The sequence below is a fragment of the Podarcis pityusensis genome, assembly GCF_964106645.2.
Source record: "Podarcis pityusensis genome assembly, chromosome: Z".
Taxonomy (NCBI): Eukaryota; Metazoa; Chordata; class Lepidosauria; order Squamata; family Lacertidae; genus Podarcis; species Podarcis pityusensis.
In genome coordinates, this window is record NC_138044.1 from 14382140 (window position 1) to 14407164 (window position 25025).

A 25025-nucleotide genomic window follows, 5' to 3' on the forward strand; every position below is an offset into this window, starting at 1 on the left:
TACACTAACTACTTTCTACAACATACAGAAATAGTGGTACATAATAGTGCTACATAATAATACCTTCTTCTTAAACTGCTGTTATGTTTTGAACCTGAGGGATATCAGGCAGGGATGCAGACCTTAACCTCAGGTTGGAATTAGAGGGAAACTAGCTAGAACAGCAAATGAGCTTCTTAACACTGGCAGGCCAGAGTGGTGTGAGTGTTGTATTTTACACCTATAAAATCTTCCAGTTAGATTTGTCACTGATTAGAGCCACATAGCAACATGATTGCTCTTCTTGTTGTTCTTCCCTGTGGCAATCCACCTTGGCTTCTCTTTCATCTTGCTCCATGGTCTGCTGAGAGTTAAATGGGACAAATTTATGGGGATTGCCATTGGCAGAGTTCAGATGTAACACTAAACTATGGTTCAGAACACAAGTCTGCCCTCTTCTTCTGGCCTGCCTGTGAGAAGGTGAGTAGGAAGCTTTTTCTTCTTCAGTTAACTAAAGTCTAGTGTTATGTCCAAATCCTAAACTGTGATTAATTTTAACTACCATTTATTGCAATAAGCCGCTTCATAATCCACATTTTGGAGATGGCTAGGCCACAGTTAAGACTGATCTTAGCCCATCACAGTTCAATCACTGTTTATTGCAAACGGAAGGAAAACCTTCCCCTCTTCTTCACAGCCATGACTGATTGGGGGCCAAGGAAGGGAAATGCATGAGCCCAAAACTCACCTAGGTTCACTCACATAATAATAGCCATATTTTATCGTTATATTCAAATGCACCCATGGGTAGGGATGGGCGAGTCAGTTTCTATGTTAATCTCTAGGTCTTGAAAAAGATGCATGACAAATCACATTTTAAATATGTATTGAGTTCAGTGAGATTTATTCCTAGGTGTGTATTCTTTTCCCCAGTGTCTACTCTGAGTGATGGCAGCTTTTTTATGGTTCCACACAAGGGCTATTCCCTGTCACCGACTATCTGATCTTTTAAAACTAGATGAACACATAGTCTGACCTGATATAAGGCAGCTTATTATGAACCTAAATGGTGCCATTCCTATTACACTCAGGACGGCTAGTTACATATGTAGGATCAGGCTTGAAAGGAATATTGTTTATCTTTTTCACACACAAAAAGTTTACCTATTTTTCTTCTAAAATGGGAAAACAAAAGCAGCAACAGATTCTTCTCTACCATGCACAATCATGATAGACTTTTGTGTTATTTTTTCATTGTTGCGATTACAATTCCTCCCACAATTTTCCACCAAGCTAGCAAAGTTATTCTATTGACCTCAGCAAGTTTAGATCCACCCCAGAGAAGACTTGTATCCAAAGCCGTCAGCTGAATTGAATTTTTTTCAGACATTGGCTAGGCATGCTAAATAATTTGATGCTGTTACTAGCAGATTATGCTGTGTACCATCAGCATGTGGCTAAGGGAAAAGCACAAATTAAGAAAAGGCCACAAAAGCATAAAACCATGGAAGGCCACGTGACCATTTGAGTATTTGTCACCACTGCATGTCTTTATAATTTTTCATAATTAATGTCAAGTGATAATCCAAACTCAGCAACAGCTGGGAGAAATAACTATGCTTCGTTTGGAAAACATTAGCAAAGCAAGCCTTCCCTATTCATTAAAGAGCTAAATTGCTCTAATAACATAGTTATTAAAGGTTGCATCCTATGTTAGAACTCAGAACTGTTGAAATTAATGTGGATCTATTCTGAGTAGAGTTTAAGTTGGAGGCAACCCTTATGATGTAGTGAATTATCCAAAAGTCTTTCACACTCAGTTCTACGTTTTAGAACCCACACCCACTGAGAACTCTGGTGCAAAAATTATCCACTCTCTTGGTGCATCTTAGCATGGAATACCCCCTTCTTAAATCTGCTTCCTGTCTGCTCTCAGATACAGCAACTTCCATGGGCATAGCCAAGGGGGAGGGCAAAGAGGGGTAGCTGCCCCCTCTAAATCAATGAAAATCAATAAAAATACATAGCTAACTGAGGTTCTGCCCCCACCCAACAAAAGGCCTGTGCCCCCCTAACAAAAGTCCTGGCTCTGCCCATGGCAACTTCTCATTCCTACATGCAGCCCCCACCTGCCCCATGCCTTCTCTTCCTTTATCTCTCTGCTTTGTTATCCCAACACTTCCATGGCTGGGACCTTTGCTTGTCTAACTCCACTACCACCAGATGCCTGACATTCTCCTGTTCCCCCACCTTGGACAACTCAACCTTTCTTCCTTGCTGTCTCTTATGCCTAGAACTAGTTTATAGTTTGAGGCTGCTTGTGGGTCCATCTCTATCACTTAAAGTTCAGGTAGCCTCAATGACTACTAGGAGTGCATTTTACAGGTTAAAGCTGGTACAGTGGTACCTCGGGTTACAGACGCTTCAGGTTACAGAAACTTCAGGTTACAGACTTCGCTAACCCAGAAATAGTACCTCGGGTTAAGAACTTTGCTTCAGGATGAGAACAGAAATCACATGGTGGCAGCGGGAGGCCCCATTAGCTAAAGTGGTGCTTCAGGTTAAGAACAGTTTCAGGTTAAGAACGGACCTCCAGAACAGATTAAGTTCTTAACCCGAGGTACCACTGTATAGCATATCCAGCTGTTATACGAGTTTCTGAATCTTCCAACACTCAGTTTCAAGTTCCAGTATTATGAGAGAAGGGCGATGAGGAAAAGCTTCTCTCTATCCAACTTCATCCATATCATGTATCAGGGCATAAATAGGCTTTACTACGGATTTTATTCTGATCCAGATCTGATTTTAGGCTGTATTTTAATTGATTGTCTGATTTTATGTTAATGTGTTACACATTTGATGTTAGCCGCTCTGAGCCTGGTTTTGGCTGGGGAGGGCGGGGTATAAATAAAAATGATGATGATGATGATTAATTTCAACCACGTCAAAGACCCAGTTTGGCACACACACCCCACACACAAATTCTCTCCCCCCCCACACATGTAGAAAGCCTCCCCCACCCCTGTAGCTACTGCTCTGCCAGGCATCATTTGAACACCTCTATTTTTTTTTTTTTTACACACCTTTTTAAAAAAAACAACAACAACAATGAGCCCCAAATGTTGTAACCTTCCCTTCTCGGGGAGTTCCATCCCCTTGAACCTTTTCTGAATCTTTCCCAGGTCCACAGTATCCTTTTTTTGAAGTGAGATGAAGTGACTAAAACTGTGTACAGTATTCCAAGTATGGTTGCACCATAGATTTGTATAATGGCAAGCCAAAATTGGCAGTTTTAGCAATTGGTGAGTTTGTTGTAATTGTTTGTAGTGTTTACATTGTGCTTGTATGTCTCTTTTTGAGGAAAGCAGCTAAGCAACAACAACATACTTTCAGGTTTTATTTTCAATTGCTAATTATTTTCCTTCCCTATTTCTGCCATTTCCCTCTCCTACATATATCGTCTCCTTGTCACCTGCATGAAATTTGCCTGTGGCCCTTGGACCACAGTTTGCTTTACCCTACCCTAAGAACTGACACCCAGTCTAGCTTTGGACGCAGTCCCTAATAAGTTGTTCTTTTAACATGGGCCACTGCTTGCTCCTGTACTTGTCCTCTTCTAACCACAGTAATATTTAAACAGAGATGTTCCCCCCACCTTACCTCTTAGCCAGTAAAATATACTAGAGTGTTTATTTTATCAGAAAGGAGCTGGTGCCTTAATAGGTTTGATGTAATAGAACAAATGTGATTGCAAGTTGGAACTAGTGCAATGCAAACCGTGACCAGGATTCCAGAGAAAGTGAAAATTACCAAAGTTTAAGAAGACACCCTTGGTTCTCTCATATATATATGTATATATATCTGCAAGCAAGGCATGGAAGGAAATGAGGACATTTTCTTTTTTAAAGATTGTTATGTACTTGACATTGCCTTAGTTTAATTTTTGCAGCTATAAATGTATTTACTCAAACATTTCCTTCAATCTCACCAGTCAAGGGGAGATGGAAGAACTGATTCTGATGTGACGAAGTGCTTCATGGAGGTGGTTTTGAATAAATAACTGGTGGGAAATGATCTGCTGGTATTGAAAATCCTTGGGGAAGAATTCGAGAAGCAGAATTCTCAAATGAGAATGTTAGAATAATTCCTAAGAACAAAATAATTTTGCAGAGCAAGTGGTAGAAAACAAGCAAAACATTTGAGATGAAGCATTAAGATTTTCTGGTTTATTTTGATTATAACCCAGAAAAAGTTAAGTGCCCTAGGGCATAAGCCCATACTGGAAATTTGCCAGATGAGGGGCCTTGCAGAGGTCGTCAACGTGGTGCTCATGGGCTCAGTGGCACCCTTGAGGTTTTCCTTGGCACTCATGAAATCTCTGGGCCTCCCCCCCCCCCCCCCGTCGCCGCCTCTATAGCCATATGAGAGCTGTAGAGAAAAAGTCTGATGTCTTGCCCTTCATTAAGCTTGAGTGTGGTAAGCATGTAACAGAGCTGAAGGAGGAAGTTAGAAGACTGACACTCTGTCCCGTTTCCTCTTCTATCTCTATGTGCTTTTTAAGGCTGAGATTATTTCAGCCAGATCCAACTTTTACATAGATCACCTGGAAAAGTAAAGTGTGTGTTTCTGTACTTTTTCTGTCTCTCACAGGGCAGGGGGACTGATCTAGAGGAGGAGTTGAGAAGTGACCAAGCACTAGTGCTAGTGGCTCACATTTCTACTGGATTCAACTATTAGCCAGGTTCCTCTCTACCTTACATTTTGGAATTCATATCATCATAGAACTGTAGAGCTGGAACTTCCTGCAGAAATCTCAATAAAAGCATCCATGACAGATAGCCAACCAACCTCTGCTTAAAAACCGCCAAAGGAGAGTCTACTACCTCCCAAGGGAGTCCATTCCTCTGTTGAGCAGCTCTTACCATCAGAAAGTTCTTCCTGATGTTTAGTCAGAATCTCTTTTATTGTAACTTCAATCCATTGGTTCGAGTCTTACCTTCTGGAGCTGGAGAAAACAAGCTTGCTCCATCTCCCATGTGACAGCCCTTTAGATACTTGAAGATGGCTGTCATAGCTTCTCTTTTCCATTCTAAACATGCCCAACTCCCTCAACTATTCCTCATATGGCTTGGGCTTCCAGACCCATGATCATCTTGGTCGCCATCCTCTGCACATGTTCCAGCTTGTCAATAGCCTTCTTAAACTGTGATACCTAGAACTGGACACAGTATTCCAGGTGTGCTCTGACCAAGGCAGAAAAGAGTGATACTAGTACTTCCCTTGATCTGAACACTAGACTTCTGTTGATGCAGCCTAGAATAGCATTTGCTTTTTTGTTGCTGCATCATTCTGTTAAGCTTGTGGTCTACTAAGACCCCTAAATCCTTTTCACTACTGGCAAGCCCCATCTTATATTTGTGTGGCTGGTTCTTTGTAGAAGCTTACATTTTTTTCCTATTAAAATTCATTTTGTTAGTTTGGGCCCAGTTCTCCAATCTGTTAAGGTCATCTTGAATCCTGAGTCTGTCTTCTGTGGCATTAGCTACCAGTTTGGTGTCATCTGCTGAACATCCCCTCAATTCCTTCACCCAATCAGTTTATAAAGGATTGAACCAAATGGAACCCCACTTGTCACTTTTTTTCCAGAATCACAAAAAACTATTAGTGAGTAGTATTCGGGTTCGCTTAGTCAAGCAGCTACAAATCCACCTAACAGTAACCTCATCCATCCCACACTTTACCAGTTTCTCTGCAATAATATTATGGAGGACTTTGTCAAAAGCCTTACTGAAATCAAGTCAAAGTCACAGTGACCACACAGATGTTTATGGAAAACCCATAAACAAGATTCAAGTGCAATTGATCTCTTTTGCTTTTGTTCCCCTGCAACTGTTTTTCTGAGGCCTATCACCTTTGATACTGGAGGTAACATTTAGCCATAATGACCAGCAGCCATTGACGGCTTTATCCGACATAAATTTATCTAATCTCCTTTTAAAGGCATCCAAGCTGGCAACCATCACTGATAAAGAGTTACACAGTTTAATTATGTGCTGTCTGAAGTAGTGTTCCTTTTGTCTGTCCTAAACCTTCCAATATTAATTTTCATTAGATGACCCCACTGTGGTTCTAGTATTATGAGAAAGGGAAATAAACTGATCTCTGTCCACTTTCACCACACCATGCATAATTTTATACACATCTTTCGTATCCCCACTTTCTCACCTTCCCCCTGTTAAATAAAAAAAATGCTCTAAGTATTGAACCTTTCGCCGTAGGGAAGTTGCTCCAGTCCCTTGATCATCTTGATTGCTCTTTTCCTTTTCCAGTACTACAAAAATTTTGTGAGGTCCAGCAACCAGAAGAGATTCCCACTTAAAGAAGTCTTCTCTTCTTCCCTCTGCCAGTTTCTAACCTTGTACAGTGTGTGACATGGAATTATCTTGATGCCTTGATGCTGATTTAAAATACTGTTAACCTAATCGTTTGGGAACTTTAGTTTTACACCCCTTTCCCTCTCTTCATTAATCTCAACGACTGTGTTTGCAGCGGCTGTGTTTCTTCCCGGTGTGCACTTAGTACCATCTTGGCATGAATAATAAATATGCAAATACGGGGATAGACTTTAATAGTGGGCCCATCTGCTAGATTCTTTTATTATAGAGAAGTGTGAATGCAGTTGCCATGCAATACACTCTCATACACAGAGCGACAGGCAAGTTACAAGACAAGGAAAAATAACTCTTTTTATTTGTGTTTTACATTCATCACTCCCCTCCTCCACCACTACCCTATAGCCTATCTGGAAATTAATGCTTCAGTCATCACCAAAGAACAGAATTTGTTTGAGGAAAAGCCCACACACTCTAAATCCTGACCGATAGTCATTCTCAGACAAATACATTTTCATGTCGTCGTCCCCCCCAACCCAAATATTGAGGCATGCCCACTTCACTGTATTAATGGCCTGGGTTTTGCAGGTTGTCTTGGAGCAGACATGGGAAAACTTAGGCCTGGCTGCTGAATGCAGCCCTCCAGAACTCTCTATCTGGTCCTTAGAACTCTCCCTAGACCACACTTCTCATGGCCCTGCTTCACACCCTGAGTATTGTGGACTGGGTAGAATGTGTCCTTGAACTCTGAGAATACCTCTTGTTTGTCTGGTTGGAGGGTAGAGAAGAGTGTATGTGTTGTGCGTAGAAACAAGCACACTGTGCAAACAAAAACATTACATTTGTTGCCCCACAAACCACTAGTATATGGCCCTTGGAAAGTTGACCAGAAGGGAATGTGGTGCTCAGTTTGTAAAAGTTCTCCTACCCTTGCTTTATAAAGCAGAAATCTGCCTGGTCTGCCCCAATATTCTCAATGTTCCTATTTGATTTGCAGATCCACAGGGATGCGAAACAAAGCATTTGTGTTTGGGTTTTTTTAATGATATTTATTAAGAATTTTAAAATTACAAGAAAAAAGAAAAAAAAAGAAAGAAAGAAAGAGAAAAAACAAAAGAAAAACAAACCACAATCAAGCAATACAAATTGATAAAAATCAAAATCAAAAAGTGACAACAAAACATGTAACACAATACAATCAAAAAGCAAAAATAAGCCACAAAAATTTAAAAACAAATCCAATATTCCAAAATCCTTAACTGTCATTGCCTTATTTCATCGACCTCCTCACTCCTCCCTTTTTTGTATCCTAGTTGTTAATTATCACAGCAAATCCTTTCCATTTTTCATAATATTCTGTCATTAAATTACCTTAATCTATTTTAACCTTATCTTACTATAAAAGACCCTAAAACTTAAAACTTGGATCTTATTTATACCAATTTCTCATAACCATAACATATTCTTACATAATTCTTTTAACATTTTTGCTAAAGCCAAATGATTTCGTTCCAACATTTTCCTAACATTCATCAATTTTATAAAACAATCCTAATAAATTTTTTTAAAAAAACTTTCTTCCAATCTTCATCCAGCGTCTCTTCCTCCTGGTCCCGGGTTTTGTCAGTCCTTTCTATCCCATCAATCTAGCTCATTAACCTGGTAATCTTATGTCCGAGGCCCTTAAGTCTCTTCGATGTCCCTTCCGCAGCTCTTCTTCATATTTATACCTGTACTTTACTTTGTCTCCTGCACCTTTCACTCGTGGAAACTCCAACTTGACAGTGTATTTGACCCTTCTTGACAAATCAGCCCCTTTTCCATAGTCCACACTAAACTCCATGTGGTATTTAAAAACATGTTTCAAAATCCCTCCAAAATTAAGAGCCCCCACAACCCCAAACATCTCACGGCCCATTGCCAGACTTGGAAAGTCAAAACATCCCTGCATAGGGGGGTCTATCCAACCCCCCATTTCCAAACCAAACAAAACTCTATCTCTCCAAGCCTGGCTTTTTCCAAGTTCATTTGTCAAATCCAACAATTCATGTTCCTGCTGGGCCACAGCTCCCTCCATCTCTGGCACCCAAGGTCCAGCAACATCCTCTTCCCTCATCTGATCTGTCAGAGCACACTCCTGATTTGATTCCTGGGTGGGTTCTATATAGTTACCCACTACCTGTCCAAAATTTCTGATCGCAACAGTCATCAAGTCCGTCTTCTCATGTAACTGTTCCAATAGGGCACTTGTTTTGCAGAAAGCACGCACCAGAGCTTCTGAATACATTGTTATACAAGGTCAGAAGTCTGTTCCCACGATCGTAATCTGTTGCAGCTGCAGAGCTCCCCGATTTAGATTTAGTAACAGTTTCACAGGCTCCCTCTAGGGGAAGAACTTCTATTTGATCTTTTCTTTTAAAAGTAGATCTAGCAACAAAGTTTCCTTTTTCAGATATTTTGTCAATACTTGTTCCTTTAAAATGCGAAGGAGAATGATGGAATCACTATGTTTCTCTTCTTTTAACTGTCTGTCAAAGACGTTTGTCTATGGTCAATGAACTTCCCAAAGAACGTCAGTCCTGACACCCCGCTCCCAGGTCCGAGACGGTAGAAAATTACTTTTCTTTACACTCTCTTCTGCAGGTTTAACCAGTCTGGAAAAAATCCCCCCTCTTCTCCTGCTTCCGAAGGGGGTTCAACAATTTTAAATGATGAAAGTTAATCCTTTAAACGATTTTCTGAACTCTAGTTTGCCATGTCTTTGCTTTAATCTATCTACAAGAAACGGAAGGCTGACTTCCTGTTTAGACCTTCCCGTTTCAATGCCAAGTTGAGAAGAATTTCTTAGTCCAATTTTCCTTTCTACTCGCAGGTCATTATTTAAAGTCCAATTGTTCGAAATTGAGTTACTCACGGGTAATTGTTTTAAAAGCCAAATTGTCCCAGGAAAAAGGCAGCGCTCTCCGGCAACGGCTATGCGGCTTCACTCCACGGAAGAAGCAGTTGACTCTCAGCACCGCGCCACTTGCCCCTCTTCGCTCCGGAGCCCGTAACTGGGTTCCTTTACGAGTTGGGGGGCGCGAAAGGTGCCCGCCGAGTCCCATGGTCACAGGCTTCATCTGCCTGTGATTTTTCAAAGGGTCCCCGCTTCGCCGTAGCGGGAAAGACCCGTTTTCCGTGGAGCCAGTCCCTCCGGATCAGAGGGAGTCTGCCATTACCGATGGCGCCACCCCGGAAGTCCAAAACAAAGCATTTGTTGTCCACAGTTTTCTGCATCTGGTTCTTGGGAACGTTTCTTAGGAAACGTATGCTATCTGCCAACATATGCTACTGAGGCATGCAGAGTTTGTTTGTTCTAAACGGTAGCCTATAAACTTTGGATTAGTTTCTCATGCCACATCAGATGTGGTGGAAGACACGATTCCATCATGTTGAAGTAAGATTGTTCAACCACGGCTTGGCTTCTGTATCTGGAACATGGCAAGGGAGTGCTGTTTTGTCTTTCACTTCAAGCAGCAAAATACCTTGAGCCAGTCCTGAGCAATATATTCTCTCTTCCCCATTTTTCCACCTTCCTTCCTACATCACTAGTATTTGGAGAAAAATTGTACCTCAGTAGTGTGGGGCAAATGCTTTGCATGCAAAACAGCCCATGTTCACTCCCTGGCATCTCCAGGCTGCTCCCAGACTTTGGAATTCCCTCCCTAGAGCAGTTAGACTGGCTCCCTCCTTGTCCTTCCACCAGCAACTTAAGACTCTTTTGTTCCAACAGGTTTTTAGGAACTGCTTTTAATGAGTGGGCTGATGCCATGCTGTTTCTGTTGTGATTCTCTGTGTGTTCTTAATAGATTTTTATATATAGTTTTAATTATATTAATGTTTAATATTTTTAAAATTATTGTTTTCCCTCTATGTTTTTAGCTGTTCTTATTTTATCTGTAAGCCATCTTGAGTCCCTGTTGGGGGGAAAAGCAGAGTATAGATACATATAATCATAACAACAACCACCACCCTGGGAAGCACTGTCAGTCATTGTAGACAATACTGAGCTACATGGAGGTCTAACTCAGTATAAGGCAGCTTCCCATGTTCCCAGAAGGAGCCATAGCTCAGTGGTAGAGCATCTGCTTTGCATGTAGAAGTTCCCAGGTTCACTTCCCAGCATTTCCCAGGACATCCCAAATTCCTGGGGAAGATGGATTGACTGTTCAGCCACTTGAACATGTGAATGGAATAGAGATCTCCTAAGAGTTCCGTATAGTAAAAGCTATGGTTTTCCCAGTAGTGATGTATGGAAGTGAGAGCTGGACCATAAAGAAGGCTGATCACTGAAGAATGGATGCTTTTGAATTATGGTGCTGGAGGAGACTCTTGAGAGTCCCATGGACTGCAAGAAGATCAAACATATCCATTCTGAAGGAAATCAGCCCTGAGTGCTCACTGGAAGGACAGATCCTGAAGCTGAGGCTCCAATACTTGGGCCACCTCATGAGAAGAGAAGATTCCCTGGAAAAGACCCTGATGTTGGGAAAGATGGAGGGCACAAGGAGAAGGGGCCGACAGAGGACGAGATGGTTGGACAGTGTTCTTGAAGCTACCAGCATGAGTTTGACCAAACTGCGGGAGGCAGTGGAAGACAGGAGTGCCTGGCGTGCTCTGGTCCATGGGGTCATGAAGAGTCGGACACGACTAAACAACTAAACAACAACAACAAGAGTTCTCAGTATCCTTAAACTACTGTTTGCAGGATTCTGTGGTAGCCATGCCTATTTAAAGTGGTATGACACTGTTAAAAATATATAGCACACATGGAGCCTAAAGCTAGCAGTTGCAGACCTGAGTCAAAAGAGCTGCCTGCATTCACCACCCTATTTATGGCTGTCTCAGTGCCTAGTTTCAGGTAGGAACCCTCAAAAGTTTTCTTCCACTCAGCATTTAAAGAAATTGAACTAGCCTGATTTTCACTTTCCACTCTAATACATGGATTGGAATGTAGCTATCCTTAAGTTTCTGCACATTTCTGGTTGGAAAAAGTACAGAAATGCAAACAAAACTCTATATTTTACAGTAAAATGCAAACAAAAATTTGTACTTTATGATGCCTCCCCCCAAAAAACCCCAAATGCATATCTGTCGGTAAGGCATAGAAAAATGTGCACATCATTTAAAAAAAAATGCAAAATGCAAATTTGCATGCAGGTTGGGTTTTTATAATTTGGTAGTTTGATGCAGAATCATGATTAGATGAACTTAATGAATTAATTCATGTGAAACTAAGGTAGACTGGAAATAGACCATTCCATTCATCTCTACTTTAGTGAGCTGTGATTCTGGTCCTGAAATGTTTTGGGAGCATGACTTACTGTAGCAGCAGTGAAACTTCCTCACCTCTCCCTCCTTCTTTCCATACCATCACAATGGCGGATCTGCCCCCCCCCCCCGGCCAGCACTCTTTTCTCCTTGTAGCATCATTTCTAGGGAGAAAGGGTGACGGCAGCAGAGAGGGCTTCGATCCTGCTGTGGCATTGACAGCTTTTCTTTAACTTGATTTTAAAGTGAATTAAAAGGGAAGTGAGGAAACCTTGCTACCTCGCCAACAGCACAGAGTGCTGCAACCCACCCATTTCATGGTAAATCTCCCTCCCCCCCCCCCAAATAGAACAAACCCCTACATGGCTCAGAAGCTTTTTTGGTCACTTCAGGCCTCTAATTATCTCTCAGTCTAATCCAAGGACTGCTGTGAAAATAAAACTTTTGTGGGGCCTTACATAGTGTTGCACGGCACCGCAGTCTCTGAGCAGTGTGAGATTCCAGTGGTCCAGGCGTTCGCCCAGGGTTCATATTTCCTTTGGAAATGAAGCACAATAGAGATTGTGGTATCTTTCTCCTATCTGGTTTATTTACACACATATACAACCTGAACCTATGATGGAGGGGTTCACAGCATTAACATCCCAAGAGGGTCTTACTAGCCACCCTGAGCCCGGTTTTCTGAAGCGGGAGGGGTGGGGTATAAATAAATTATTATTATTATTATTATTATTATTATTATTATTATTACTTCTCCCATCACTGCAGCATGGGATTCAGCCTGGGATCAGCAATGGCTCAACCTCTCTCCAGCTTTGTGTCTTTGCTTTGCTGATGGTCCCATCTTCCTGCCTTTGTTCTCTGTTAATGGCCCATCTCTCAAATGTTCTACTGAACACAAGAAACTGAGTCTAGCTATTAAGAGACTGACTTCCAGTTTAACTCTCCAAGCATTGATTTTTTTTATTTTTTATTTACAAACAAAGAAAATCCAACATTCATATACATATACAGAAAGAAAGGAAGGAAGATAGGACTTTACACAAACTTACAATCAAAAATTAGAAAAAAGGTTACACCCACCTTAGCCACCTAGTGTGTCTTCCCTCCACCAGTGCTCACCCGTACTTTGACTCTTACATTACAATTTATATTGCATATATTCTAATTCAAGCATTGATTAATTTATAACATTTACTAAATCGAGGAACTCTGGCACCCACAAACTTATAACAATATCATGTATGCTACCCAAGCTCCATGGATGAAGATTAGGACAAAAATATGGGAATGAAACACACAAACAGACCAGCCTTAATTCAGACGTTAGTAAATCATTTAGGAACATGAGAAGCTTCCTTATACTGAGCCACACCACAGGCCCAAATATCTCAGCATGGCCTACACTGACCAGGGTCTTCCAGGGTTCCAGAGAGGCATATTCCCAAACTGGAGATGCCAAGGATTGAACTTGGGTCCCTCTTCATGCAAAACATGTGCTTTTTCATGCATGTAGGGCATCCAGGTTCTCTGTGGTAAACAGCTTCAGGATCACTGGGTGAATAAGCATACCCATAGGTGCTGTTAACCACTGATTGCCTGAGTGATTGCTTCTGGTTTCAAAAGTATGGGATCTGAAATATTAGTACTGTGTGAAAAGGGTTTGAATGGCTTCTTCCCACCTTCCGCAACCCAATCTGCTACTCTTCTCATGTGCCAATTTGTGGACAAGACATTCCACTGGATTTCACCTTAAAACTAGGGAGGGTGCTGAGCAAGGGGGGGGGTTGTATTTGTGTGTGTGTGTGTGTGTGTGTGTGTATACACACACACTCCCATGATGTGCACAGAATATATTCATAACTGGGTCAATTATTTGGGAACTGGCGCATGAACACTGGAGGGAAGTGTGTGTGTCTGTATAAATATCCAGGTTTCTCCTCCCTCCCCGCCCCTGGCTGCTTTTTAGCTGAGCAGATCACCTGCTCAGTAGAGAATAAATGTTCATCCCAGTGCAGAGAGAAAGAGAGAGAGAGAGAGAAAGTGGAAGGAAAGCAGGAAGGAAGGAGAAAAAGTATAACTCAACCGTCTTGTAGAGCTAGCTGATTATGCATTTTCCACATCAAATTGTCAGCATTTATTCAATTACTTCACTCATTATGAACATGTTTTTCAGCTACTAACCTAGAAATCTTTCCCATTCCTATCATCTCCATTAAAATGGATGTGCACCTGGCTCAAAAAGCTGTGGTTTTGAGCAAGAATTGATGTGAGGGGAACACCCACACCCACACCCACACCCACACACCACTGATTTGAGTGTGCAATTCAGGTTTCTTCTTTTCCAAGAATCCCTGGTACCAGTTGTTCGAAACCACAGGAGGGGGAAGTGGACTTGTGTGTGAATCCTGATTGTTGGTTTCTCACAGGCAATTGATGGGCTATTGTGAGAATAGAATACTACCCTAGCAGGCTCTTCAAATGTTCAGCACCAGCTGATGGCCCTTCCAACTAAGGTGGAGCCTGATCCTGAGAAGATAGAAGGATCTATCCTTTAATAACAATCAAGTACACCCTACGGCAGGCCTAGACAAATTCAACTCACTGGCCATGTCCCATTATGTGACAACCACACACACTGATATTTTTGCAGTTTCCAACATACTGCAAAACCAGGATTTATTTCATGCTGGGAAGGAACATAGCTCAGTGTTAAAGCAATTGCTCTGCAAGTTCATAGGACTAGCCCTTCCAGGATATTGAAGCTGAGGCCTTCTGCATGCAAACCAATGCTCTGCCACTGAACTAGGTCTCAGGTTCTGTTCCTATTATCTTCAGTTTATAAGGATTATATTGGAGGTGATGGGAGACTCTCTGTCTGATAGCTAGCAATAATCTGAGTAGAGACATCGCCTTGCCAACAAAGGTCCGTATAGTAAAAGCTATGGTTTTCCCAGTAGTGATGTACGGAAGTGAGAGCTGGACCATAAAGAAGGCTGATCACTGAAGAATGGATGCTTTTGAGTTGTGGTGCTGGAGGAGACTCTTGAGAGTCCCATGGACTGCAAGAAGATCAAACCTATCCATTCTGAAGGAAATCAGCCCTGAGTGCTCACTGGAAGGACAGATTGTGAAGCTGAGGCTCCAATACTTTGGGCACCTCATGAAAAGAGAAGACTCCCTGGAAAAGACCCTGATGTTGGGAAAGATGGAGGGCACAAGGAGAAGGGGACGACAGAGGATGAGATGGTTGGATAGTGTCTTCGAAGCTACCAGCATGAGTTTGACCAAACTGCGGGAGGCAGTGGAAGACAGAAGTGCCTGGCGTGCTCTGGTCCATGGGGTCACGAAGAGTCGGACACGACTAAACAACAAAAATCAGAGTAGACAATTCTGAACTATGTGAACAAAGAGTCTCACCCTGGTATTAGGCCGCTTCCTACAATGGGCCACCCCATTGTGTCGGCCATCCCTAAAGGAGTCAGAACACATGGACTCAGAGGGAACTGCATCTTATTTCCCTTCATAAGGAAGGCTGCTTCTTATCAACAGAAATCTTAAGAGTCATGGCTTAAGGTTCATGACAGTATTGTTGCTGAATGGATAGATGTCTCTCCGTGTTAAGTCAATTTCATTCCTATTACTAGTGAAACCTGTTACCAGTGGAATCCATGTCTAAAGATCCCTCTGGGTGGTGTAAAACAAAAGAGTTCTAGAGAAGTAACAGCAGAGAGGAATGGGCAATTCTGCTGCAAGGCAAAGGGACACAGCTTGTCCCTTGTGGGTACCCTTAAAGGCAGCATTCTAATCAGACACACAGGGCACAATCTATTGACACCATTGAAATAAGTGAAAGCCTCCTTTCATTTCAATTGGGACTTTAGCTGGAAAACATATAGATTAGGCCACATGTGAATTAGAAGGAGGGGAGAGGAGGGATTGGGGCGGGGGTGGGATTCGGTTCCATTTTTAATACAAACCTCCCACATTTGCACTTTTTAAAGCTATATGTGAAGCAAAATGCAAATATGTTTCCAAATTTGCACCTTTATAAATTTTGTGATGTGGTTCTCCAACCACAGAAATGTACAAAATTCATACATTAGGGGTAAATGAGCAATAAATATGCATCTATTGCTGATTATATCATTAAAAAAAATTATTAGGAACATTGCTTTTAAAAGTGTGTGTATCAGGCAAAATTGAATCTAAATTGTGTATATTAGGAGAAATGCAGCCCACTAAAAAGTCTGGCAAATATTTATGAGGATTTATTTTTTCCCCTGCAAACTGATGTGGAAATGTGGCAAACTTTAAGACTGGGAAAACAAGAGAAACAAAAAATGACAGTTTCATCTGTCCCTAGGAAAGGAGTACCATTTAGATGTTCTCCACCAAAATGCCTTGGAGCAACTCCATTTGGAGAAGTTGTTTAAAATGTTTGTTGGACAGAAAAGTTGTGGGAATATTACAGTCCTCAAGACTGGATGTGGATATGCCACTGGAGCAAAACAGCAACAAAACATCCATCTCAAAACAAATGTCTTCATTTTAATGAGTAGAAAGACAAATTTCACATCTGATGGGTTGCTAATTATAGACTCTGCCTCTAAAAGCTCTCCCCCTCCTGTTTTTGTGCTTGCCTCCTTCCCCAGAGCTGATAAAGATCAGGAATTTTCTTCCTCTTTCCTTGAACATCAAATGGATCTTAAAGCATTTCCTGAGTTGCCTTGGCTTGGCTATCCCTGCAATGTGATATATGAGACTCCAACAGTGGAGGCAAATGGAATACATTTTCCCTGTGCCTTTGGTGAAGCGCTTCTCTCTGGCCTTGCCTACACTTAATGTACTTTATTAACACTGAACTAGCCCAGGACAGAGAAAGAAGAGAGGAAAGGGATGGACGTGGAGGAAGCATTATGAAGTTATTTCAGTTACACATGTGTAGAAACACATGCATAGAACACTGGTGCTTGTCTATCCCTATTACCACTATGGATGGGCTCCTTGCCCTCTTTTGTGTTGCTTTGATGGGTTGTAGCCTCCTTCAGATGTCCTCTTTATTCAGCATTCATCCTGGTTTGCTTCCACAAAGCTTATGCGGACATTAGACTATGTCTAGTCTTTATTGAGCATTCATTGGGATTTGTTAGTGGGGAACTTAAGATGGTAAGGAACATTTGTTCTGCATTCATCCTGATTTCCTTATGGGCTGCTTAAACATTCTCCCATTCATCATTCATTCACCACACACCTCAATGCATTAACCTGTCACTTTCCAAACTGCAAAAAAATCTGTAGTTTTTTTAAAAAATGCATTTGTTATGCCAGAGCAAGAGAATGGTTTAATCCACTTTAATTGTTCAAATCTAAATTTACAGTAGGGAGGTGGATGGCACTGTGGGTTAAACCACAAAGCCTAGGGCTTGCAAATCAGAAGGTCAGCGGTTCGAATCCCGGCGATGGAGTGAGCTCCATTGCTCAATCCCTGCTCCTAACAACCTAGCAGTTCAAAAGCATGTCAAAGTGCAAGTAAATAGGTACCACTTCGGCGGGAAGGTAAATGGCGTTTCCATGCGCTGCTCTGGTTCGCCAAAAGCGGCTTAGTCATGCTGGCCACATTACCCGGAAGCTGTACGCTGGCTCCCTCGGCCAATAAAGCAAGATGAGCGCCGCAACCCCAGAGTCATCCGCGACTGGACCTAACGGTCAGGTGTCCTTTTACCTTTACCTTTAAATTTACAGTATGTGCTTGAATCCCTCCTGAAAAATACTGCCAGCCTAGAGGTACCCTATGTCCTGCTTTCTGGTTCTTTCCATTACTTCCTGCCTTGTTTTTTCTTATTGATTTGATAATTTGATGGCCATTGCTTTAATTGTTGATTTTATTGTTTTAAGTCTCTTTGTTTTCTTATGATGAGAAAGCAGAATATAAATTTTAAAGATGGGTGGATGGTTAGAGAGATAGATAGAATTTTAGTGTAGTTGTTTCCAGAAAATTGTTCCAGGTGAAAATAAAGTGGAAGAAGCGACAAGCTGTGTATAATTCTGTGAGCTGTTTGGAGGAAAGGGGGGATATAAGTGATATTGTAAGAGGACAGGGTGTTGGACTAGAATGGGGTCCAGCAAATGGACATTTGGTCTGTCCCCTTGTGATGCTAGCACCTGGATCTTATGCATTAATTAATTAATTACTTGGCTTGTTTATTTCATTAATACTATTTGTATCCTACCCTAATAACATTTGCAGTAAATGACTATGCAAACAATTTACATTTTTATTTTTTAAAATAAATTTTATTTTTTTAAAAAAATTAACAATAAGAACAATTTGCATTTAAATGAATTTAAATGCAAAATAAAACATGAAACTATGAAATCAGAGCAACACAAGTACAACAAGAAAAGAAAACTCACCCTAATCCAAAGTTAAAACACATATTTTAAAATGGAGAGAATCAGACTTGAGGTTTTGTTTTTTTTTAATGACCTGGGAGAACTTAAAGTTGTAGGTGGCACACAAAGATGGTGCCAGGTGCTATTCTTTGGGGAGACTACTCTGTAACAGGGGTGCCACTTACTGGCAAGATTCCTTCTGGGACAGACTCCCAACCTGGTGCCCTATGGACGTCAACTTCCACAGTCCCTAACCATTGGTCTTACTGGCCCAGGCTAATGGGAGTGTTAGAGTCCCACAAAATCTGGAGGGGCCACAGGAGAACATCCTCTTGATGTCCTCAAAGGGACCTACAGCTCTCTAACCTGCGGCAGCAGGCGAGGGTCCTGTGCGGGGAAAGGGCTTGTTCTGGCCAAATGAAGGTGCACTGGCTGAATAGCTCCTTCAGCAAGACGCGGCTTGTCCTGCTTTTACGTTTTCCCCTCCCTTTGGGATTTACTTCTGTTTTCCTTTTTTTTTTTTTTTTTGTTTGTTTCTTTCTTTCTTTCTTGCAAGCGCTCTATCTCCCTCTCTCGCACCGTGGCCCCTCCCCCCCCCTTGCCCTACCATGGCTGCGTTTCCTTCCCGGCTGCACCTTTAAGAGCGCCCGGCCGGGTGGGATGGTGCGTGGTGTGTGAAGGCAACACAGAGGAAGTTACGCAGCCTGAATCAGGCGCGGGGATAAAAGCTCTGCTGGTGATTGAAAGTGATGGCCAAAAGGATTTGAGGCTCCGTGCCTGAACTTGGAGAGAGAGAGAGAGAGAGAGAGAGAGAGAGAGAGATAGAGATGCCAGCTATCTATCCATCCCTCGCTTTGCATCCATCATCCACCCGCCCTTGAGTGCCAGCGAGGGGGATCGGAGCCGTCCTGCCCGCAGAGAGGCTGAGCAAAGGAGAGCCAAGGCTTCTTATCTGCGCTGTGTGTGTGTGTGTAAAACCCTCCCCAGACCAACCCGGGAGGGGGAGCGTCGGGTGGGGAGCGAAGGGGATGAAGGAGAGCGGGATCCTCTGGTGGGGCGTTTTCTTTCCGAAAGGAAAAAGTTGAACTTGGCTCCTCTCTCCATCCACCCTCCCGGGCGCTGCCGTCGTACCCAGACCTCGCTTTGGAAGCCCAAAGGAAGGAAGCGGAGATTTTAAAAAGCGGAGAGGAAGGAGAAGAAGAGAAAGGAGGAGAGAGGAAAGGGACTTCTCTCGCCTCCTTCCCACCCCGACCCCCCTTGGCCGGGCAGTTCGCTTCGTACACAACTTTGTGTATTGCAGGGGGGCGAGGATCCCCCAACGGCGTCCAGATCGCGGGCGGGACGCGCTGGGCTCCCGAGGGCACCCCGGAGGCAGCGAGCGAGGCTAGGGCTCGCCTTGCGTTCAGGGAAGCCATCCATTCCTCCGCCCTGCGCGCCGCCTCGATCTGGGGCTCTCTCTCTCTCTCTCTCCTTTCTCTCTGCTCCGTCACTGCGCCGGATTACAGGAGCTGCGGATGCCGGTAAGCCAAGCAGATCCCCAGCCCCAGCAGGGCGTGAGGGGACCTGGGGTGGGACGGGAGGCGCCGCCGCCGCCAGCAAAGGAGCTGTTCTTTAGCACTCCCGGGCAGGCGAACAGGGAAATTCCCAAGCGCCGCCGCCGCTGTTTAGCAGAGGGAGGAAAAGTTACCTAACAAGCGGCTCCTCCGGGTGGAGATGCGGCAGGCTTTGTATTGTATTGTATTTTATTTATTTATTTGCTTTTATGGCTCTCACTATTTTCTTCTGAAAGCACCCTCTTATTATTAGCCCTTCCCGGTTCTCGCGGCTGACTTCTTCATCTAGGGCTACTTTTCTTTTGCCTCTGAGCAAAAGGCACTCAGGAGTCAAAGCAATCTGTATGGTGTTTAGTTACAGGTCTCTCCCCCTCCCCACCTTCTGACTTTCTCTTCTCAGCCGGCCTTTTCATGTGCATTTTGACTAGACTACCCAGCGGTTCACATTTAATCTATTGTTATTATTAGGTCGTATCCAGTGTTAATCCTACTCAGCAGAAACCCACTGAAATTGATGGGCACAATTTACTAAGGTTTTCATAAATTTCAGTGGCTCTATACTGGGTAGAACTTCACTGGATTCAACTTTTTCTTCTCCTTCTCCTTTTCCTAACAGTAAATAAATTAGGATTCACCCTCCTGATAACATCCTGCACATCCCACTCCTCTTTCTCACTCCCCCTGCCCAATCTTTCTCTGTAACTAAAGTGTGCTTTGCTCCATGCATATGCTAAAATTATTTACAAAATTATAAGGACAGGGAACGAGATACGCATGGACTTTTAAAAACCCCCTCATATTAATATTGATTGATTGGGCATAACTTTCTGAAATCCATCCACTCCCTACAGTTTGCTGTGTCTGCTGCTTCACCTCCTGGTGCAAGTTTTAAAGACATGGTCTGTAAAGTGTTTTGCCACTTGGCTTTTAATTTGCAAAGAACTTAATTTGTCTCTCCACAATATGCTCCCTCCCACAATGCTTAACTTTTTTCAGGCTCCTTGTCAGAGCCTTCTCATACACAAGTGAAGTTACTTGCAGATCTCTCCATCTTCTGCCAGAGAGTGATGTCATCCCCAATTGATTTTAAGACCCCCAAAATAAGTTCGTGCAAAGCAAGGGGCAATTGTATGACATCTTATTTCCTGTTTTCTAACCTGAGTCCTTGAAATATCTGCATGTAAAACATCAGTTTGGAAAGGATTTAAGGAAGGGAACATAGAACACTCTGGGACTAGAAATATATTGAGGATGGCAGCTACTTATGAATGAAAGTTTTGTTGCTTCTCCTGGGAACATAATTCCTTCTCTGAGCTGTTAAACATTTTATTACTGTGTCTATATCTCTTCTGTGTAGCACATTTCAGACTTATTTCCTAACTTTTTTTTTTAAAAAAAAGACGGTTAAAACAACACAATCTGTTTGAAGAGGATAGGGGTACGCCCCAAAATAAGTATCCAACTCCTGCCAAACCTCTCCCCCAAACAGATTCTTCTACAATCTGTTTCATACTCAGGCTTTCCCCCTTTCTTTTAAAAGTACCACTTCTGGGAAAGACTACATTTAATTGCCTGGTGGAACAATCAAGTTTACTTTCTGCACTTAATTCCCCAGCAGGGCATTGTAACTCTGGGTTGCCTCTTTATTTCGGAAGCATGTTAATCCAATAAAAGAAAAAAGAAGGAAGTCCAGATACCCAGATAAAATCTAATTTTGTGGGGCTGGCTATCAGTCCCCTGTGACTGCCTTGTACTCTTAAAAGAAAATAAAGGCATTGATTCTGCTCTTCCTGGGAAGTGCAGTTTCTTAATAAATATCAGGTGAAGATTTATATTTTTGCAGTAGGAACTGAAACCCAACCTTAGCCAAGCTATTAGTTCCAGACCTTTTTCTTTTTTTTTAAAAAGAAAAAAATGACCCAATACTTACACCATATTCTTTGAAGGCAATGCTGGCAAGCTCTTTCCACAAAACACCTGTGATATTGAAATGCGAAATTTAATAATGAGACAGCTTGCCTCTTTGGCTTTCCACGAATACACACCAAATCAGTTTTTTATTGTCTGCTGGGAATGTGTAGCATTTAACAAATGTAGCAACATAGCAACTGATATTATAGATGCCTTTCCTGCTTTCCTTTCCTTTCCTGTCAACCTGCTCCAGTGTAAAATTTTGATATTTCTACATTTCTGAAAATAGATTTGTCAGTTTGTCAGCATGTTTTCCCCATTTTCAACCCTCTGCCACCATCCCCAGGCCCAATCCAAAACTAAATGTGGGTTTGGGATGACAAAACTATTACGCCTCTTATGTTATCACAAGAGCTCATGACAAATCTGATGTGATAAGGAAATTGTTGCATTTTAAAAAAATCACTGAAAAGGCAGACATGATGTCAGCAAGGCTTGTAGAGCAATTTCTGTCTCACTTTGCTTCATTATTTCCTCCCCACCCCCAATTTACTCATGACTTTAAAAATAGCAACCAGACTATCTTTCTTTGGGAGTTTATTCTGGGCCAACGCAGTTCAGAAAGGTGCCTCTAAACAGCTAGAGGGCAAAGCAGAGAAGACGGGTCTTGCTTTTTTATCTGACTATCTTGATCAGGTTAGCTTTCAGCCTTTTATTATTATTTTTTAAAGGGGAGAAAAAGCATGCTTACTGAATAGGTGTGCCATTTCCCCTCTCCTTCTCCCCCCCCCTCCTCCCTTGATGTGCATGGAGATGTAACTGAAGATTTTGCATTGACTAACCAATAAATAAATACTCTGCATATCTTATTCAAGTGGTCTTTTTCATAGGGTTGAGAAGTTGTAGAAGGGAAGGGAAATTTAGTCTGCAATCAAGGTTTTCTTCAAATGCCACTGTACTTTGTAGAATCTGCAATGGGATTTTGTGTCTGTGTGTGTGTGTTTGTGTGGGAGCAGTTTTGGCTTTGCAATGTGAGTGTTCATATGTGTGTTTTGTTCTTAGTCATTTTGATTTATGATTGAGGGTTTTTGGGTTGTTATTTTTCATATTTTTATAATGGCTCTTTTGGAATGGCAGTGGGCAAGACTGCAGAGATGTTGAATTAAAGTCCAGTGAACAACGGGAGAGGTCACTGCTCTTTGTGTATTAGGAGAGCCTTAAATATGATTAGTCCTTCAAATTGTTTTTTATTAAATTTCATTGTTCAAATAAATCCTCTGCATGGAGGCTGGACTGTGCCTCTGTTTGTCTGGTTATGTTATTTATTTAGCTTGGCTCTTTAAGACTTACCCATTTTCCTGTCTGGCCTCCATGCCTTGTCTTGCCTGTTCATGGTCCATTCTTCTTTTTCTTTAGGGGCTGTAATTTTTCCATCTGTCTGTTTATGGTAACAGAGATGTGACAATTCTGAGAAAAGCCTTTGCATAACCCACATATAATGTTAACAACCTTGAGAGTTACGCTCTCCCTTAAAACATTCTGTGGGGAACTCTCTTTTGCAGGTTTGACTTTTTCAATTTTTGTTGTGGTTTCAGGCGGTTTTCGTGAAGGAGTTAGCTGCTTTCTCCTTATGTCGTCAAGGAGAAGCAAGAAAAACTCAGGAGGATCCTCAGTCTGTAGCCGGAAGCTTTGGATACTTTGCGATAAAGTTGGTGGAAGCCGGCAGTAGTTTTCTATGAGTGCCTCCCTTCTCTCGAAAGAAGACAAAAGCACACCAGAAAACACCCACAGATATATCCAATTTTTAGTTTTTGTTTTTAAAAATAGATAGGCCACAGCTCTGTCAACAATGGACAAATTTGCCCAGTCAAACTTCTCTTGAGCCACACACTTACTTTCAAGGAAATTGTACTCCCAAAGATTTGATTAATGCCCTTTCCAAGTTCCATATCATGCTACATTATTTTTTTACATAAAATATTTTTTTCCTTAAAATAAAACAAAGCATATTGCAGCTTCAAAGCACTTTAGAAAGCTTCATGTTGTAGCAGATGGGGAAATAAGATTGAAGAAAACTTGATCTAGCCCCAACCGCATTGCCTCCTTCTAACCCCCCTCCTCCACTGATCAAATTTCGTCATAGAATCAGAACTCGATAGTTCTATTGATTGATTGAGGAGAGTCACCTCTAGATATTTTCACACTGATTTGGATGATCATTTATGCACACACACACACACACACACACACACAATGAAGTTAAGGAAGACTTTTGATGACTGATCAGCAGGCCTGGAAAGGTTTGCCCAAATTCTCTGAGCAAGATAATCTAGAAATGTATTGGCTGTAACAAAGACTTTCTTCTTGCCTAAACACGCATTTCAAGCGTCATCACCTGGACCTCCTAAGTGTTTGCTGTTTGTATTAGATGTGGAGTTTCCATGCTGATCCCGAAAGCCTCCCCTTGCCAGGATCTGCCTTGCTCAAAACTTTAGGCATCTCCTTTGCCCAGGATCCTTGCGCTTAGTCACAGCTGCCATGCTGCACCACGCTGCTTTCTTATTGCACTGCCTCCCACTGGTCATGGGACAGTATGACATCTGCAAATCCTGGGTGACCACAGACAATGGGCCAATGTGGGAATTTTACGCTTGCCAACCCAGGGCCGTGCCCATGAAGGAATACGCAACAGTACGAGTGGAGCCATCAGGAATCACCTGCGGGAACCCACCCCAGAAATTTTGCACTCATGTGAGTAGAAGTATTTATATTTTCTCATAGCAAGAGCGGTCAAAGTGAAACTAATGTGTCTTAAGGATCCTCAAGATCAGACACAAAGTTGTGTGAAGAGGGTAGGGTAAGTCAAAATATTGGGTTGTATTTAAAAAAGTAATTGAAATGAATGGGTTGTGTACAACATTGGTTAGAGTAGACCCATTTAAATGAAAAGACATGACTAACTTAAGTTTATCAATTTCAGTGGGTCTATTTTCAGTAGTCGGATACAACCCATTCTTTCAGAAGGGACCATGAGTGAGTGATACATTGCTTGCTTTGCCTGCTGAAAGTCCCAGGTTCAGTAGGAAACTGTCCTGTACTGAGTCAGGCCATTGGCTTATCTAGCTCAATATTGTCACCACGGACAGTGGCTCTCCATGGTTTCAGACTGGGGATATTTCATCTGTACCTGGAGTTGCAAGGGATTCCACCTGGGACCGTTTTGCATGTAAAGCAGACACTCTTCCACCAACCTATGGCCCTTTTGCAGCCATAATGGTATCTTCAGGTGCAGCTGGGAAAGATTCCTATCTGAAATCCAGGAGAGCAGCTGCCAGTCAGTGTAAGCAATATTAGGCCAGATAGGCCAATGGTCTGACTAAGTAAAAGGCATCTTCTTATGTTCAAAAGGCACAACACTGTCTATTAAAATAAGTGGAGAGTAAATGATTGGTTTAAAATGGAGGGAGGTGGAATTCATATTTGT

The 25025-nt window shown here is 42.3% G+C and overlaps 1 protein-coding gene and 1 long non-coding RNA gene across 10 annotated transcripts in view; one reads left to right on the top strand and one right to left on the bottom strand.

Moving 5' to 3' along the window:
• LOC308468471 overlaps positions 1 to 25025 on the bottom strand; it is a 253966-nt gene that overhangs the window by 215216 nt on the left and 13725 nt on the right. The gene's annotated exons all lie outside the window — the stretch shown is intronic.
• The window catches only part of NTNG2 (netrin G2), a 121784-nt gene continuing 115482 nt past the window's right edge, over positions 18724 to 25025 (top strand). For 2 of the 9 annotated variants that reach the window (XM_080990623.1, XM_080990622.1), the window contains exons 1-2: positions 18725 to 19597; positions 23137 to 24292. In XM_080990623.1, coding sequence (XP_080846749.1) covers positions 24080 to 24292 — 213 coding nt within the window. In that variant the 5' untranslated portion in view covers positions 18725 to 19597; positions 23137 to 24079. Of the gene's footprint in view, positions 19598 to 22125; positions 22238 to 23136; positions 24293 to 25025 lie in introns of those variants that run through there. The other 7 variants (XM_080990625.1, XM_080990626.1, XM_080990620.1 and 4 more) reach the window with 6 other exon arrangements.